The 16,049-nt window shown below is 34.0% G+C and overlaps 1 protein-coding gene across 6 annotated transcripts; it reads left to right on the top strand.

Annotated features, from left to right (window-relative positions):
• The first annotated feature begins 2,660 nt into the window (after window positions 1–2,660).
• LOC123201172 (prefoldin subunit 1) lies at window positions 2,661–10,185 on the top strand. 6 transcript variants are annotated; one of them, XR_006498745.1, is made up of 8 exons: window positions 2,661–2,820; window positions 2,906–2,959; window positions 3,960–4,065; window positions 4,285–4,291; window positions 4,421–4,505; window positions 7,171–7,287; window positions 7,440–7,547; window positions 7,714–9,948. XR_006498745.1 is itself a non-coding variant. In XM_044616644.1 (7 exons), the coding sequence occupies exons 1-7, from the start codon at window positions 2,797–2,799 to the stop codon at window positions 10,030–10,032; spliced, it is 507 nt and encodes a 168-aa protein (XP_044472579.1). In that variant the 5' UTR covers window positions 2,661–2,796; the 3' UTR covers window positions 10,033–10,185. The 6 variants fall into 6 exon arrangements, 4 of the variants coding, with proteins under 4 accessions (XP_044472579.1, XP_044472580.1, XP_044472581.1 ...); XR_006498746.1 differs by having other exon boundaries at window positions 7,430–7,547; XM_044616644.1 differs by lacking the exon at window positions 7,440–7,547 and having other exon boundaries at window positions 9,919–10,185.
• Window positions 10,186–16,049: the final 5,864 nt, after the last annotated feature.

Here is a 16,049-nt window from a genome sequence, read left to right as displayed (position 1 = left end):
AAATGTACTAGTTATTCGTTTATTATTATCAACCAACACAATAATTATTTATAAATGATAATATAATCAAACATAACAATAATTCATATATAAAAATCTTTCACTTTTAATAATAAAATATTACCTAAACTAAATGCCCCCAAGTGTCAAAATAGTTACCAAACTTCACATGAGGATGCAAACCGAATTGAGTCCGAACATCTCTTTATTCAAGTTTAACTCAAATTAAAAATTGTTTAACTTGAGTTCGTTGAACCATAATTAATGGTAACTCAAGTTCATTTTAAATGAAAAATGGTTTGGCTCTGCTTGGCTCTATTTGACTCTATTTTATAGCTCGAATTTATAGCTTGAATTTATGATTTAAATTTATGGCTCGTGCTCATGACTCATTAATAAAACAACATCATTTTACTTAAAAATGGGTAAAACAACATCATTTTAATAATTATTTGACATAAATCTAAATTGAGCCATGAATCAAATTTAAATTGAATCAAACATGTCCCAACTCATGAGTCATACGGAATAGAATTCTCTCTAACTCAAATTCGGTTCAATATCATAAATGAGTTGACCTTTTAACTCCACTTTGACTTGAATTTAAGTTAAATAAATTTGAATCAAATCAAACTAGTTTTCAAGACTAATCAAACTCAATTTGAGTTTAACTCTACTCTATACTAAGATTGATTCTTTAATGTTTTAATATTTTTATTTTTGTATATTATTATTAGGCCAAAGGACTATTTCCCACCCAAACTATGTTGAATTCTCCAAGTTTCCCCCGTTAACTATAGAAATACCATTTAGCCACCCATGAGCAGTTAAAATTAACTGTAGTAAGGGTAAAATTGTTATTTTATATTTAATATTAAAAATAAACTTAAATATGATTTCATTTCCCCCCCTAAATTTAAAAACTAACTTTTCTCCCTTAAGTCAAGTTTGAAAAGGTCACATTTCCCCCCTAGGGTTTAGTTTCCAAACCCCTTCACTTTCTCCGACACCATCGTCGGTCGTCTCTCCCTCCCGACGGTTTCGCTTCCACGAAGACGAGATGACTCGTCGTCCTCTAGGAAGACGAGTCATCTTCATCTAGGAAGACGATTGTCTTCTCAAACAACGAAGATGAGATCGATCGATTTTGTTTTCATCGTCTGGGAAGACGATTTATCTTCCCAGATGATGTCTCTCGGTGCTGGATAGGTTGAGATGGAGTTGAGGTAGGCCATCGGTGGAAAAGAAACCGTCAGAAGGGAGAGATGACCGACGATGGCGTCGGAGAAAGTGAACGGGTTTTGAAACTAAACCCTAGGGGGGAAATGCAATCTTTTCAAACTTGGCTTAGGAAAAAATGTTAGTTTTTAAATTTTTAGGGGGGAAAATGAGATTAAATTTTCAGGGGGTCAGGTTCCGTTAAATTTAACCGACCATGGATGGGTAAATAATATTTTCATAGTTAATGGGGGGAACTTTGAGAATTCAGCATAATTTGGGTGGGAAATAGTTCTTTGGCCTTATTATTATGAAAAAAATATTTAAGGCCAAAGGACTATTTACTATTCAAATTTTAGTCTAATATCAAAAATATATCCAGGATTGTTTAAAAGTCTAAACATCCATTCATCTCTAAACTTTCATTAAAATTATTGTTAAATATGAGGGTAAAATTATTATTTTAATAATAATATTAAAAAATATATACCGTAATCTCATTTTCCCCCAAGCATTGAAAATTGAATTTTACCCTTAACCTTAACTTTAAAAAATGACTCTCTCAAAATCCTTAGGTTTTCTTCTCTCCAACAACAGTGATGGTGACGACCACCATCTGTATTCTCTCTTCTCTCTTTGCCACTGCTGATGACTTCGACAACATGCAAAAAAGCTCTAACAGATGATGAATCAAAGATTGTCACGTTTCTGTCGAATCAGCTATAGCCTATTGCGTTTTCGTCACCTTTTGGTATTCTCTTAGCCCATGGTTCCAAATGTGGTTATCGATTCCAGTCAACGAAGCCGAATCGACGGCATCATTGATTCATCTAGATCATCTTCGTCTAGACAAAGGCTCATCTTTTCCAGTGAAGACAAAGGTCGGAAGCAGGGAAAGAGATGGCTAAACAATGCCAATTGCTAGAGAAGGAAAGGTTTTGTTAGAAAATTGAAATCTTATGGGGAAAAGTAAATTTTTTAAAACTTAATCTTGAGATAAATTGTTAATTTTTCAAATAAAGAAGAGAAATAAGATATATTTTATTTATTTTAATATTATTGATAAAATAACGATTTTACCCTTTAACCTTAACAAAAAATTTTTAGGTGTGTGACAATAAAGTAAACCTTAGATAGGTATTAGATTTTTGATCTCCCGTAAATATGTGTTTGTGTTTGTGTTTTTACCAAACTCTGGGTTAGAAATAATCTTTTGGCCTATATCTAATACTAAAAGAAAAAGTCAGATCTATTTGCCATTGGCAGATTCCCAACGTCGAAAGTATCGGTAACAATAGGATGTTTAGTGTCAATTTTTATATCCACCGAATACATGTTACTTCATTTTATATTTTTAATGCAGACTAAGAATGGTAAAAGGATTTCTCATTCTAAGGGTCTTAATGATATTTTTGAAACCTGAGGGAAGCCTCTGGTTCATCTAAAACAATATAGCCCTTCGAAAATTAGACCGCCTTAAACCAAGCCGAAAGGGGCATTCAATCAAATCTTGTCTAATAGCAATAGGGCTTTGAAGGTAAATAGAATCATCATATCGGCACCGAAGAATCTTCTACAATGTCTGATGAAGCCAACAGAGCCGTAAGAACAGCCGTACATCATCTTTTATTCATGTTTGTTATGAACAAATTTCTTTATTGATCTGAAAACATTTGATGAAAAATAGGCGTTTCTGGAGATTAAAGGTCGCATGATTGAAAATACTGGCAAATTGAAGCAGGTAAGTTTCTTGTACTTTTCCTCGCAATTGATTACTTATGCGATTCGGATATGAGTCTTCTCTCTGTTTGGGTGTTTCATGTAACTTCTTTTCTTGATTTAGCCTAATGTTACACTTTGTATGCTTTGAAACTGTTAGTTGAAAATAATTAAGTCTTAGTTTAAGTAAGAAGATTTGAACAAAGCAAGATTGTTTGTGCGTTTTGCATTGTTTTTAAGAAAATATTGGAGGAAGGCCGAGCGAAAAATAATTATAGTGTTTCCCTACTGATTGTTCGGAAGGAAAATGGAGGGAACAGAGATGTAGAATGAATGAAATTTTTACCTTCCCACTTTGCCAAACCTTTGGCAAAAAGCTGAACCGAAAGCTGCTTGTGAATGGGAAGGGCTTTTAAATATTGGTTATTTATCTTCCTGTATCCATTTGTCTCATCATAATTTTATTTTATTTATTCACTTGGAAATTTATGAAACAAGATCAATGTTGTGTAAATGTTTATTCCTTAAGCGTTGGTTTTGTAGCTTGAAGGCATCATTTTTTATTTTTAGAGTAAGTTCCGTTAAAAAATTGGTGAAAAATGATGATGTTATGTCAGGATTTGACTCTTTTTACTTTGTGGGTTATTGTGAAAAATCAACCTTTTGATTATTTACTTGCACCTTATGTATTGAAGTTCGTAGTTGCCCATGCAACCCTGTGTGAACCCTAATTCTTGTATTCTTTCAAGAATATGTTTTCTGGACGTTGTGTAATGTTGATGCCATTTCTGTTGGATATCTATTTGATTCCCTTGATTCTTTTGTTGTCTTTTGGCATTTAGGGTTCTTGAGTAAACATTACATCACCCCTCTGTCTTCTAATTACTGTTTAAAAATCACGAAATGTATTTCTATCAATTGAAGAATTGCATTAGTTTTGGCACTATGAGTTTGATTTGGTAATAGAAAGACAATTTTGACTCTTTAAACTGAAGTGAGTGGTCTTGCTTTGCTGGTTTCAGGTGCAGAACCAGATGCGAAATAAAGAAGGGGAGAAGAAGCGTGCTTACTTAACCTTGGAGGAGCTGCGCCTGTTGCCTGATAATACAAATACATACAAATCCATAGGTATTAATTTAGAGCCATTATTTTTTTTTTAGCATGCTTTACTCAGATCAATTCTTTAATCTTAAGAAATTAACCAGGTTTGTATGGGGATTTAGTAATAACGCTGTCCTATATGCTTCTGGATCTTTAATGAGTAGCTGTTAGCACTTTCATTTTTTAGCATGTTAATTTCTGTGAGACAGATCACAGGTTAACCCTTTTCTCCTTATCTTTATGCAGGGAGAACGTGAGTACCAGAAAACCTGATGGCTGCCACTAAATTTAATTTTTAGACTTCCTGGAGTGTGGATTATTAAATTTTAGAAACTATTTTGTTTGTCTCTCTCACTCTCTAACACTCACATCTCATGGCCAGGTTTGTTTTGGAGCCCAAGTCAGCTTTAGTGAATGAACAAGAGCAGAAATATAAGGATAGTGAAGCTGCAATTGCAGCATTACAGGTATATGTCCTCTCAACTGCTTATTCTTGTTTTAAATTTTCATTTATTTCATTATTAAAATTAGATATTCTAGCAAATGTTTTTCCAATGCAGTACTTTTAAGTGGTCATTTTGACTATATCACATTTTTAGCTTTTCCAAATTAACTGCTACTCACAACGTTCAACTTTTAATATTCTTATTACCATTAACATATACAACTTCATTGTTAATTGTGTTTAGTGTATGACATAGTCTAGATTCACCTTTTTAACCTAAGTACTAGGTGAGCTAATATGTGAATGGTCTTAATGTTTTTTTTTTTTAAATGGAAAATGAGGATGGCTGAATTATTTTAGGTAGATTCTTAAATTATTATTGGTTAAATCATTATGTTGAAACGTATCTTGTAAAATAAGAAATGTATATTGTAAAATGGGAAAACTTAGATGTCTTTCGTAATGTAGTTAGGTATAGTCAGTTTCTTCCTAAATTAGTAAGGTATACTCCTATATATAATGTTGTATTTTCTTGGAATCAATACAATGAAAAATTCATCAACCATTCAACCCATTTTTAAGGCCTATCGAACATGTTTTGAAATCTGGATTCAGGCCAAGCTCCTCTATACCAATGATATCCAGAGATTATACTCGGTTGTGTTTACTCTTATTCATCTCAAACAACAAGGAATGACCATGTTAGAGTTTCTTGGTCTGATGGCCTCTCTTAAGATGGAATTCAACTTACTTCTTCCCGTCGGTAGGTCAGTCACAGACGACTTGGCTTAACGGGATAAATTCTTCATGGTTTTGACCTTAACTGCCCTCAACCCTAACCTTGATTCGGTTCAGGATCAGATTTTGGCTAGTACAGTTGTACAGTCCCTTGATGAGGTCTTTGCTCGATTGCTTCCTGTGTCCTCTTCAAGTGTTGTAACTAGTTCCTCTAGTTTGGATTCATTTGCTCTTACCTTTCAGACTCAACAGGGAGATCGTGGTGGCCATGGTAATCGGCCAAGGTGTAATTATTGCCACATGTGGGGTCATACTAGAGAAAAATACTATAAACTGCATAGTTGTCCTCCTTGGGTAGCCGATGTTGTTCAGACCGACCTTCTTGACTCTTTTGGAAATCCACCTCAACCTTCCTTGACTGTCATAGATGTTGATTATGAAGATTTCCTCAAGTATGAGACCACTAAGCAGTGTTCCTCTAATATTGCTTCTGTTGCACACACAGGTCACCCGATAGTGTCTCACTTAGTCTTCCCCTCTCGAGCCATGAGTCCTCAATTCTAGTGCTTCCAATCACATTTCTGATAACCCTCATTTACATTTCCATTGTACTAAATTTTAGTCTCTACTTCTTGTTACATTAGCCAATGGATCCATAGCTCAAGCAATGACAGTAGTTTGTGCACATTCTCTTCCTTCTTTGCTTTTACACTTCGTTCTTTATCTCCCTGAATGCCCCTTTAATCTTGTCTTTGTTAGTAAACTCACTCGTTCTTTAAATTGTGTCATTACCTTAATTAATAACTTTTTTGTTGTATAAGATCGTAGTACGAGACAGACAATTGATGTAAGACATAAGTCACAGGGTCTATCGTTTACATCTACCACCCTGATTCTATGATCTACATGATTATTGAGTTTCCGACACTTCTTCATAATCGTCTCGGATACCCTAGTATATCCAAACTTCAAAAGATGGTAACTGATCTTTTTTTTTTTATCGTCCTTTCAATGTGAGTCCTATTAACTTGGAAAACATTCTTGAAAATTGTTTCCAAAGCGTGTCAATAATCGAGCTACGTCTCCCTTTGAGTTAGTTCATTCGGATGTTTGGAGTCCTAGTAGAGTCGTATCTGTTTTAGGTTTTCAATATTTTATTACTTTTATTGATGATTACTCATGTTGCACCTGATTGTTCTTAATGAAAAATCGATCTAAGTTGTTTTTTATTTTTGAATCTTTTTGTGTTGAGATAAAGACATAATTTTCTACTACCATTCCTACCCTCCATAATGATAATGCATATGAATACTTTTTTCCTCCTTTCACTAAGTTCATGTCTTCCCAGCATATTTTACATCAATTATCCTATGTTTATGCTCCTCAACAAAATAGGATTGTTGAACATAAGAATAGACATCTCATCAAAACTACCCTCACCTTTATTACACACAATCATGTTTCCTTCTGCTTTTAGGCAAATGCGGTCCTCACCACTTGTTTTTTGAGTAATCGAATGTCTTCCTTAGTTTTACAACTTAAGGTGCCTCATGATATTTTGTATCCTAATTAGCCCTTGTTTCCTTTTCCCCTCGTGTCTTTGGGTGCACCTGTTTTGTTTATGACTTGTCTCTTGGTTACGACAAATTAACTACTCGAGCTCTCAAATGTTTATTTCTTGGATACTTATGTCTCCAGAAAGGTTATCGATGTTAGTCTCCTGAAACACGCCGATATTATCTTTCTATTGACATTACCTTTTTTGAGTCTTCTCCTTACTTTTCCTCTTCGTTAGATTTTCAGCTTCTTACGGAAATCCTTCCTTTACCATACAGTGTCCTTTTTCTAGTCACCTTTTGAGTCTGCCCTTATGCCTTATTGTCCTCCTCCCACTGAGGAGCCCTCTTTTCTGCTAAGTACTAATCTTGTTTCATTCCACCCTCCCGCAGGTGTTGATGTTAGCAAGTTTATGCCTGAGGCCCCTGTGCACCCACTTCTTGCACCAGCCTCCTCTACTGCTGAGATCCTGCCTCCTAATAGTCAGTTTCCTATTACCATTTGCAAAGGTATGTTCTCCACTCGCAATCCTCATCCCATCTATAATTTCCTTAGTTATCATCGATTATCTTTACCTTTTTATATCTTTGTGTCTACTCTATCCTCTGTACTTGTTCCCAACACTGTTTGTGAGACACTTTCTAATCTTAGGTGATGGCAGGCAATAGTTGATGAGATGTCTACTTTACATGCCAATGGAACTTAGGAATTGGTTTCACGACCTCCTAGACACTCTCTTGTTGATTATCGGTGGATTTATATTATTAAGGTTGGTCTGAATGGTAATTGATAGGCTGAAAGATCGGTTTATTGTCAAGGGTTACATTCAGACATACGACCTTGACTATTATGAAACATTTTTTCCTATGGCTAAGATGTTGTTTGTTTTTCTATTTCTGTCTATGGTTGCTATTCGACAATGGTTGCTACATCAGGTGGACATCAAGAATGTTTTTCTTCATGGTAAACAGTAGGAGGAGATTTATATGGAGCAACCACCTGACTTTGTTGCTCAAGGGCAGTCTAGCTTGGTATGTAAACTTCGCCGTTCTTTGTATGGCTTGAAACAGTATCCTTGTGCCTTGTTTGGTCAGTTTAGCACAGTTATTCAAGAGTTCGACATGCTTTGAAGCAAGTCTGATCATTCTATATTCTATAGACATACATTACAAAGACAATGCATCTATTTGGTTGTTTATGTTGATGATATTGTTATAACAGGAAGTGATCAGGACAACATTGAGTAGTTAAAGAAACATCTATTCAAACATTTTCAGACTAAGGATCTAGACCACTTAAGTGTTTTCTTGGCATTGAAGTCGAACAGTCTAAATCTAAAATTATTATTTCTCAAAGGAAATATGCTTTGGATATTCTCAAAGAAACAAAGATGTTAGATTGCAAACTTATAGACTCTCCCATGGATCCTAATACTAAGCTCTTACCTGAACAAAGGGAGCCCCTTGCAGACCGTAGGAGATATCAAAGATTGGTTGGTAAATTCAATTATCTGACCATTACATGACCTGATTTTTCGTTTTCAATTAGTTTTTCCAGTCTCCATGTGATCACCATTGGGATGTTGTTGTTTAGATTCTACGATACATCAAGGAAGCCCCAGGAAAAGGTCTACTTTATGAGAATAAGGGTCATACACAAGTTTTTAGATATTCATATGCTGATTGGACAAGTTCCCCATCAGATAGACTCTTTACTTCTGGGTATTGTGTTCTTGTTGGAGGAAACCTTATATCATGGAAGAGTAAGAAGCAAGATGTTGTGCTCAGATCAAGTGTAGAAGTAGAGTATTGTGCTATAGGCTTAGTTACTTGTGAGCTTATCTAGTTGAAACAGTTGATTCAAGAGTTGAAGTTTGCAGATATATCACAAATGTCATTACTTTGTGATAATTAGGTTACATTTCACATTTTCTCCAATCCTGTATTCCATGAAAGAACGAAGCACATCGAAATTGACTGTCATTTTGTGCATGAGAAGATTTTGTCCAGTAGCATTACCACAAGTCATGTCAGTTCAAATGTCCAACTTACTAACATTCTCACTAAATCTCTCCGAGGTTGTCAGATTAATTATATTTGTAGCAAGCTTGATGCATATAAGTTATATGCTTCAACTTAAAGGAGAGTGTTGAAACGTATCTTGTAAAATAAGAAATTTATCTTGTTAAAAAGGAAAACTTAGATGTCTTTCCTAATGTAGTTAGGTATAGTTAGTTTCTTTCCTAAATTAGTTAGATATACTCTTGTATGTAACGTTGGATTTTCTTGGAATCAATACAATGAAAAATTTATCAACCATCTCTGTTCACACATTATAACAAGTTTGGATTTTGGACAAATCCATGTTTTTAAATGTGTGTAAACAATCAGCTCTTATATATGGCTCAATCACTTAAGGAAAAGAAGGATAATATAGGCTACCACAACTAATTAAACATGAAATCTCTTAGTAAGAACAGCAATGAATTTTGTATTTTCCATTGATGGGATGTGAAATTGTATATATATTGGAAGGTGGTTTGATTTAGGCTTTAAAAAGAATATTTTTCCTTCCATGAAAGAGTTCATGTGGTAATTTGTAAAACATTGAACTTGCTATTGGCATGGATTTAGATTATTTACTGCCATGAAGATCAGCTAGAATTAAATTTGTAAATGGTACTGACTGACATAGTCTCTATGTGGCTTGGTTTACGTTTGTCATGCTCACATGATTTAATCTAGTAAATTCTCATAGTATCATAATTTTGGGCTCTGGTAATGAGTGAAATGACATCATTGGAAATGGAAGTTTATTATAGAAAGTGTCTCACCTAGTCCCCTTCGTAACTCTTGTTTTGTCAGGGGTCAGGAAACTAATCATTTCTAAGGATGACGAGATTAAATATTGTTGTCTCTTATCATTATTTGGAATTTAATCTGGAAGAAAAAAGAATTATATGTTTGTTCCTTTTCATATCACTTGTTGAATGGTCAAGTTTTGTGAGCTTTGAGGGATTGTGCATCCTTTCCTCTCATTTTCCTGCCAACCAAATAGGGGATTTGAACTCCATTCTATTATTTTTCTTTTGACTGTGCTCCTGCTAAAACGTTATAAGTTGATATCTTTTCATTGAGCAGGCCTCAAAGGAATACTTAGAGAAGCAAAAAGCAGAGGTCGAAAACAACTTGACAGAGCTCCTACAGCAAGATCCAGGTCTTGCACAACAGATTATGTCCATGACTGTAATGTAGGGTATGTAGCTTGCTGATGAGAGTGTATTGAATTTTATGTTTGATTTTCCATTATGAACAAAAACTAGAATGTAATACAATTTGAGGATACTATGAGGGTGTTGGTTTTTGATTGTCTTTAACAAATTCTTCACATGTTTCATTTTTCCTGAACTACGAAGTTAGCAACTCTCCTAAATTCATTTTCTTAACTCCAAATCTCATGACCTCTTGGAATCTGTTCTTCATAGACTCAAATGTTTTAGCAGCCCAGTAGGTAGAGCGCCTGATATTTTGGGTAGGGTCTTAACCATGCTGCATTTTGCATGGCTAATCACACTTGTGAACACAAGAAACATGAGAAACAAGCTGCATTTTGCATGGTTAATCACATTTGTGATTGTTTACTTTTTATTTTTTTCCATATTTTAAAATCACTTAATCAGGTGTTATTATATAGGTTGTATGAATAAGTTTATAGAATTTATTCATACATGTAAAATTACTTCCAAAAATGTCCCATAATTCCCTTACAATTTTCATTATTTTATTGACCTCATTTGAACAGGGTCAGGGTGCAATGTTACTCGTGCACACAGTCTAGTCTACCCATCTCTAGTCTGGTTTTATCTGCGAAATTTTACTTCTCAACCCAATTTACTTAGAAATCTTTTTTATGCACAGAACACTTTTATTATTGTACATTCCAATTTCTAGTAAAATAATTCTTAAACCCTTTTTGATGGGAAGGATCTTCTGTCTTTTAGTGACGGGGACAGAGGTGGGAAAGCTTGAAACAAAAGGTGTTTTAAATAACTTAAAAAATGAGCCTATTTTTACTTTATTTTATCCTTTGATAATGGGGCACATATTTATTTTTATTTTTTTAAATTTACCTAATTAATATTTTATTCATGGAAATTACGTACGAACATTAAAAACAAAATGACTAGGAGCTGCTATGAATAAATAAGTAGTTCTCTTAGCTTCCTCATAGAGTAATTCTTCAATGAACATCCTCAAAATCCCAAAAAAATAAAGCTAATATTCAACCTAAATCCACAAAATCCAAAACTCACAAAAATCACATCATTCATATAGTAGCAAACTAATTGGCTGAGGATGAAAGAGTAATCACAATCAATGTAACCAGCCAAAACTTAAGTCGTCTCTTCATTTGTGAAGACCAAACAACAATTTACTGATTCATTCTTCTTTGCCTTTTATTTCCATTTTCGAAACTCTTTCTTTTCTTCAATTCTAAATGACAAAAAGGAAATGTGAAATTCTTGAGTAGTTCACTTCCCTTTGAATGATGAATATCCTTTATTTAAGATTCAAGGAAGTGTCTCGGAATTTAAGAGGTTTACTTGTCTATGTAACATTATGTCACGGTGTCCTTAAAGTCTATGTGCGATGTATAGACTCCCGCAACCATCCTATAATGGCTCACTTGAATGTAATTTAAGTTCATTTCTTTCTCAAAAAAGGGAATTTCTTAATTATGCAAAAGCAAAAGAAAGAAGTCTTTTTTCACGAGGTCCAAGTTGTTATTCAGTAATCTTACATGAGTTTCAATAATCTTTGCTTGGTCATTTGTGGAAACTGCCTTGATATATATTCTATTAACTCACTACAAAGTTAAACGTTATGTAAAATCTTCGTGATGCATATATAATACATAAAATCATACATATTACATTACAATATTATTACACTGACATTTCTGAAGAGACTCTACAAAAGTTGGTGAGGGAGACAAGTACTGATCGTATTATGGTTTCTGTATTCGTACATTCTTCACTGAGTGTAAATGTAGCAACCATTAGTTTCATCCCATGCTTTTAGTTCAGATATTTGCACAAATATAACACGACAACGATATTCTCCGAGAGCCCATATGGGGAAGACGTTTCGAGATGATGAGAAATTCAGTATACAGTTCCTCATAAAAACTCCTGTAGTTTCCTGTTGAGGGAAGTCACCATCTTCCATCTCTGAATTGATCAACACACTGATTCCTCATGGATGGGTGTTGGATCTACTTCAGCCTAAATTACTAAAACATTTACCATCAAGTTATGGCTACATATAGGAAACATGTGTCTTCAGCTGTAAGTAAATGAATTGATAGATCAATTTTTTTCACCTTATTTTGGCTCCAAGGATAAATCTCTCCCCACCCCGGCAAGGTAACTGCTTTGATGATAGACATTCACACGCTTTAGGTAATGCTGGCTGAACAATTGTTGTAGTTTTTGCCACAGGCTGCCAGACCCTCTACTGCAAACCATGTCCCGTATCAATCTCCATGGGTATAGTTGAATTCTAGAAAACCTTAACATGAACTCTCAGGCTTTTGTGTATCTTCACGTAACAAATTTCTATAGAGATGCAAGTAATAAGCTGTCAAATTTACCTCCAACCAACGGATTACTCTTTGAGGTTCCCAAATTGGGAAACCACAATCTCTACTTTGCATTAGACACTTGTGTAAACATATAATATAGGGAAATTTTAAAAATTAGGCAAAATTAAAGGGGTCTAAGCGAAATTGCCCAAAAAATTCAGGTCTAAGCAAAAATGCCCAGGTTTTGTGAAATGACGAAAATGCCCCCATATATAAACACAGCAAATATTTACTGTGCAATTCAAAGAAAATTCGAATTTTTAACGCATCCCACGGCAATCCCACGGCAAACGTCATTTTCGCCGATTTGCTTGCTTTCCGGCAACCGAAAATGGAAAATAATGTTATCACATCTCCCGTAATCTTGTTTGGATCAAGTTATTGCTCATATTATTGAGATTTGATTGAGATTTTTCGGTTTGAAATTTTAGGGTTTACGGTTTGAACAATGCTTAAAATGTTTTGATTCTTGGTTGTTTTTGTTGAATTAATTGAGGGGTTTTGTGTTATACAACATGTAGATTCGATTTATGTGAAAATCGGTGGCTAAAACGACCAAAATTTAGCCGAAAATGACTGCCGAAGAGATCGGCAGTCCGACTGTGAACAGTGTTTCCCACGTCAAAATCAATAATCCCACGTTCAGCCTAATTTAGGGGGGGGAACTTAGCTTTTTAAAACAATTGGGGCGACGTGGGAAATCCTTATCCCACGTGGGGTTTTTTTGAAATTTATCACTTCAACGCGAGTTTTGCGAAATTACGAAAATACCCATATATATAATACAGAAAAAAAATGCTATTTCCCACGTTAATATTAGCGAATTTACTGTGCATTTCTCTCAAATTTCAAAACATTTTCACGTCCCACGTTCATCCCACGGGCGATCTAATTTCCGTCGATTTCCGTCGATTTTCTTGATTTTCGGCGCCCACAAATGGCAAAGAAGGTTAGTATATCTCCCTTAATCTTGTTTGGATCAAAATATTGCTCATATTATTGAGATTTGATTGAGATTTTTCGGTTTGAAATTTTAGGGTTTACGGTTTGAATAATGCTTGAAATGTTTTGATTCTTGGTTGTTTTTGTTAAATTGATTGAGGGGTTTTGTGTTAGACAACGTGTAGATTTGATTTATGTGAAAATTGGAGGCTGAAACGACCAAAATTTGGCCGAAAATGACTGCCGAAGAGATCGGCAGTCCGACGTGGGAACAGTGTTTCCCACGTCAAAATCGTGCATCCCACGTTCAGCCAAGATTGTCTGTTTTTGGGGGGGGGGGGGAAAGTAGCTTTTTTAAAATATTGGGAAGCTGGGAAAATTCCTTAGAACAGAGTGGACCTTTTAGAATTTCAGTTTTCATGAGGGGGTAAATTGAGATTTTTCTTATCTAGGGTTTTTGATTGTGTACTTTTCGAATTTTATATCCGTTTTTTCTGTTCTAGGGTTTTTCAACTTTTAGAATTCGAATTTCAATTCCGTTTTTTCGAATTTCATCGTTTTACGAGATATGGACTCGTATTTTTCAGATTTTCGAAAGATTTTTTGATTGTTTCCATTCTAGGGTTTTTCAACTTTTAGAATTCGAATTTCAATTTTGTTTTTTCGAATTTTATCGTTTTACGAGATATAGACTCGTATTTTTCATATTTCCGAAAGATTTTTTGATTGTTTCCATTCTAGGGTTTTTCAACTTTTAGAATTCGAATTTCAATTTAGTTTTTCGGATTTTATCGTTTTACGAGATATGGACTCGTATTTTTCAGATTTCCGAAGGATTTTTTGATTATTCCCATTCTAGGGTTTTTCAACTTTTAGAATTCGAATTTCAATTCCGTTTTTTCGGATTTCATCGTTTTACGAGATATGGACTCATATTTTTCAGATTTCCGAAGGATTTTTTGATTGTTCCCATTCTATGGTTTTTCAACTTTTAGAATTCGAATTTCAATTCCGATTTTTCAGATTTCACCGTTTTACGAAATATGGACTCTTATCTTTCAGATTTCCGAAGGATTTTTCGATTGTTCCCATTCTAGGTTATTTCAACTTTTAAAATTGGAATTTCATTTCTATTTTTTCGAATTTAACCTTTTTACGAGATATGAACTCGTATTTTCCAGATTTCTGAAGAATTTTTCGATTGTTTCCATTCTAGAGTTTTTCAACTTCAAAAATTCGAATTTTAATTTCGTTTTTTTGAATTTACCCGTTTTACGAGGTATAGACTCGTATTTTTCAGATTTTCGAAGGAATTTTCAATTGTTTCCATTCTAGGGTTTTTCAAATTTTAAAATTCGAATTTCAATTCCGTTTCTTCGAATTTAACCGTTTTACGGGATATGGACTCGTATTTTTCAGATTTTTGAAGGATTTTCTTATTGTTTCTGTTTTAGGGTTTTCCAACTTTTAGAATTCGAATTTCAATTCTGTTTTTTCAGATTTCACCGTTTTACGAGATATGGACTCGTATTTTTCAGATTTCCAAAGGATTTTTTGATTTCTATCATTCTAGGGTATTTCAACTTTTAGAATTTGAATTTGAATTTCGTTTTTCGGATTTCATTGTTTTACGAGATATGGACTCGTATTTTTCAGATTTCCGAAGGATTTTTTGATTGTTCCCATTCTAGGGTTTTTCAACTTTTAGAATTCGAATTTCAATTCCGTTTTTTCGGATTTTACCGTTTTACGAGATATGGACTCTTATCTTTCAGATTTTCGAAGGATTTTTTGATTGTTCCCATTCTAGGGTTTTTCAACTTTTAAAATTCGAATTTCAATTTCGTTTCTTCGGATTTCACCGTTTTACAAGATATGGACTCTTATCTTTCAGATTTCTGAAGGATTTTTCGATTGTTACCATTCTAGGTTATTTCAACTTTTAAAATTGGAATTTCAGTTTCATTTTTTTCGAATTTAACCGTTTTACGAGATATGGACTCGTATTTTCCAGAAATCTGAAAAATACGAGTCGATATATCGTAAAACGGTGAAATTTGAAAAAACGGAACTGAAATTCGAATTCTAAAAGTTGAAAAATGAAAATGCCTTTACAATGTCAAATATCCAAAAACCCCTCATATTTATCTAAAATTATTTTAATCCCCATAATGAGTGAGGGGAGTTATATAAATGAAGGGAAGGGTAATTTTGACATTTTAGAAAAAGTTTGAAATAAATAAATAAATATCAAAATACCTTTATAATGTAAAATATCCAAAAACCCCTCATATTTATCTAAAATTACATTAAAACCCCATAGTAAGTGGGAGAGTTATATAAATATGAGGGGAAGGGTAGTTTTGGTATTAAAAAAACTCATAGGCATTTTTTTTTTTGAAACAGTGATTTTGGGCATTTTGGCTTGAAAATAGTGATTTTGGGTATTTTTGCTTAATGGGAGGGCATGTTGGCCATTTTTTAAAATTTCCCTATAATATATCTACCAAGACTAGAGGATACTTGTGCAATCTATATTATCTAAAAATCCGAACTCTTTGTGCATGCAAAAAGACTAAATATAGTTTATTCCAATTTGAATTCTGCATTTTAGAATTTCTGTATGTTTATAAGCTTTGTAGAAAACACTAACATGCAAGGGAAAGAATAATATTGACACGCGCTC

The sequence above is a fragment of the Mangifera indica genome, chromosome 17 (genome assembly GCF_011075055.1).
Source record: "Mangifera indica cultivar Alphonso chromosome 17, CATAS_Mindica_2.1, whole genome shotgun sequence".
NCBI classification, from domain to species: Eukaryota; Viridiplantae; Streptophyta; class Magnoliopsida; order Sapindales; family Anacardiaceae; genus Mangifera; species Mangifera indica.
This window is presented reverse-complemented; position numbering and strand designations above follow the sequence as displayed.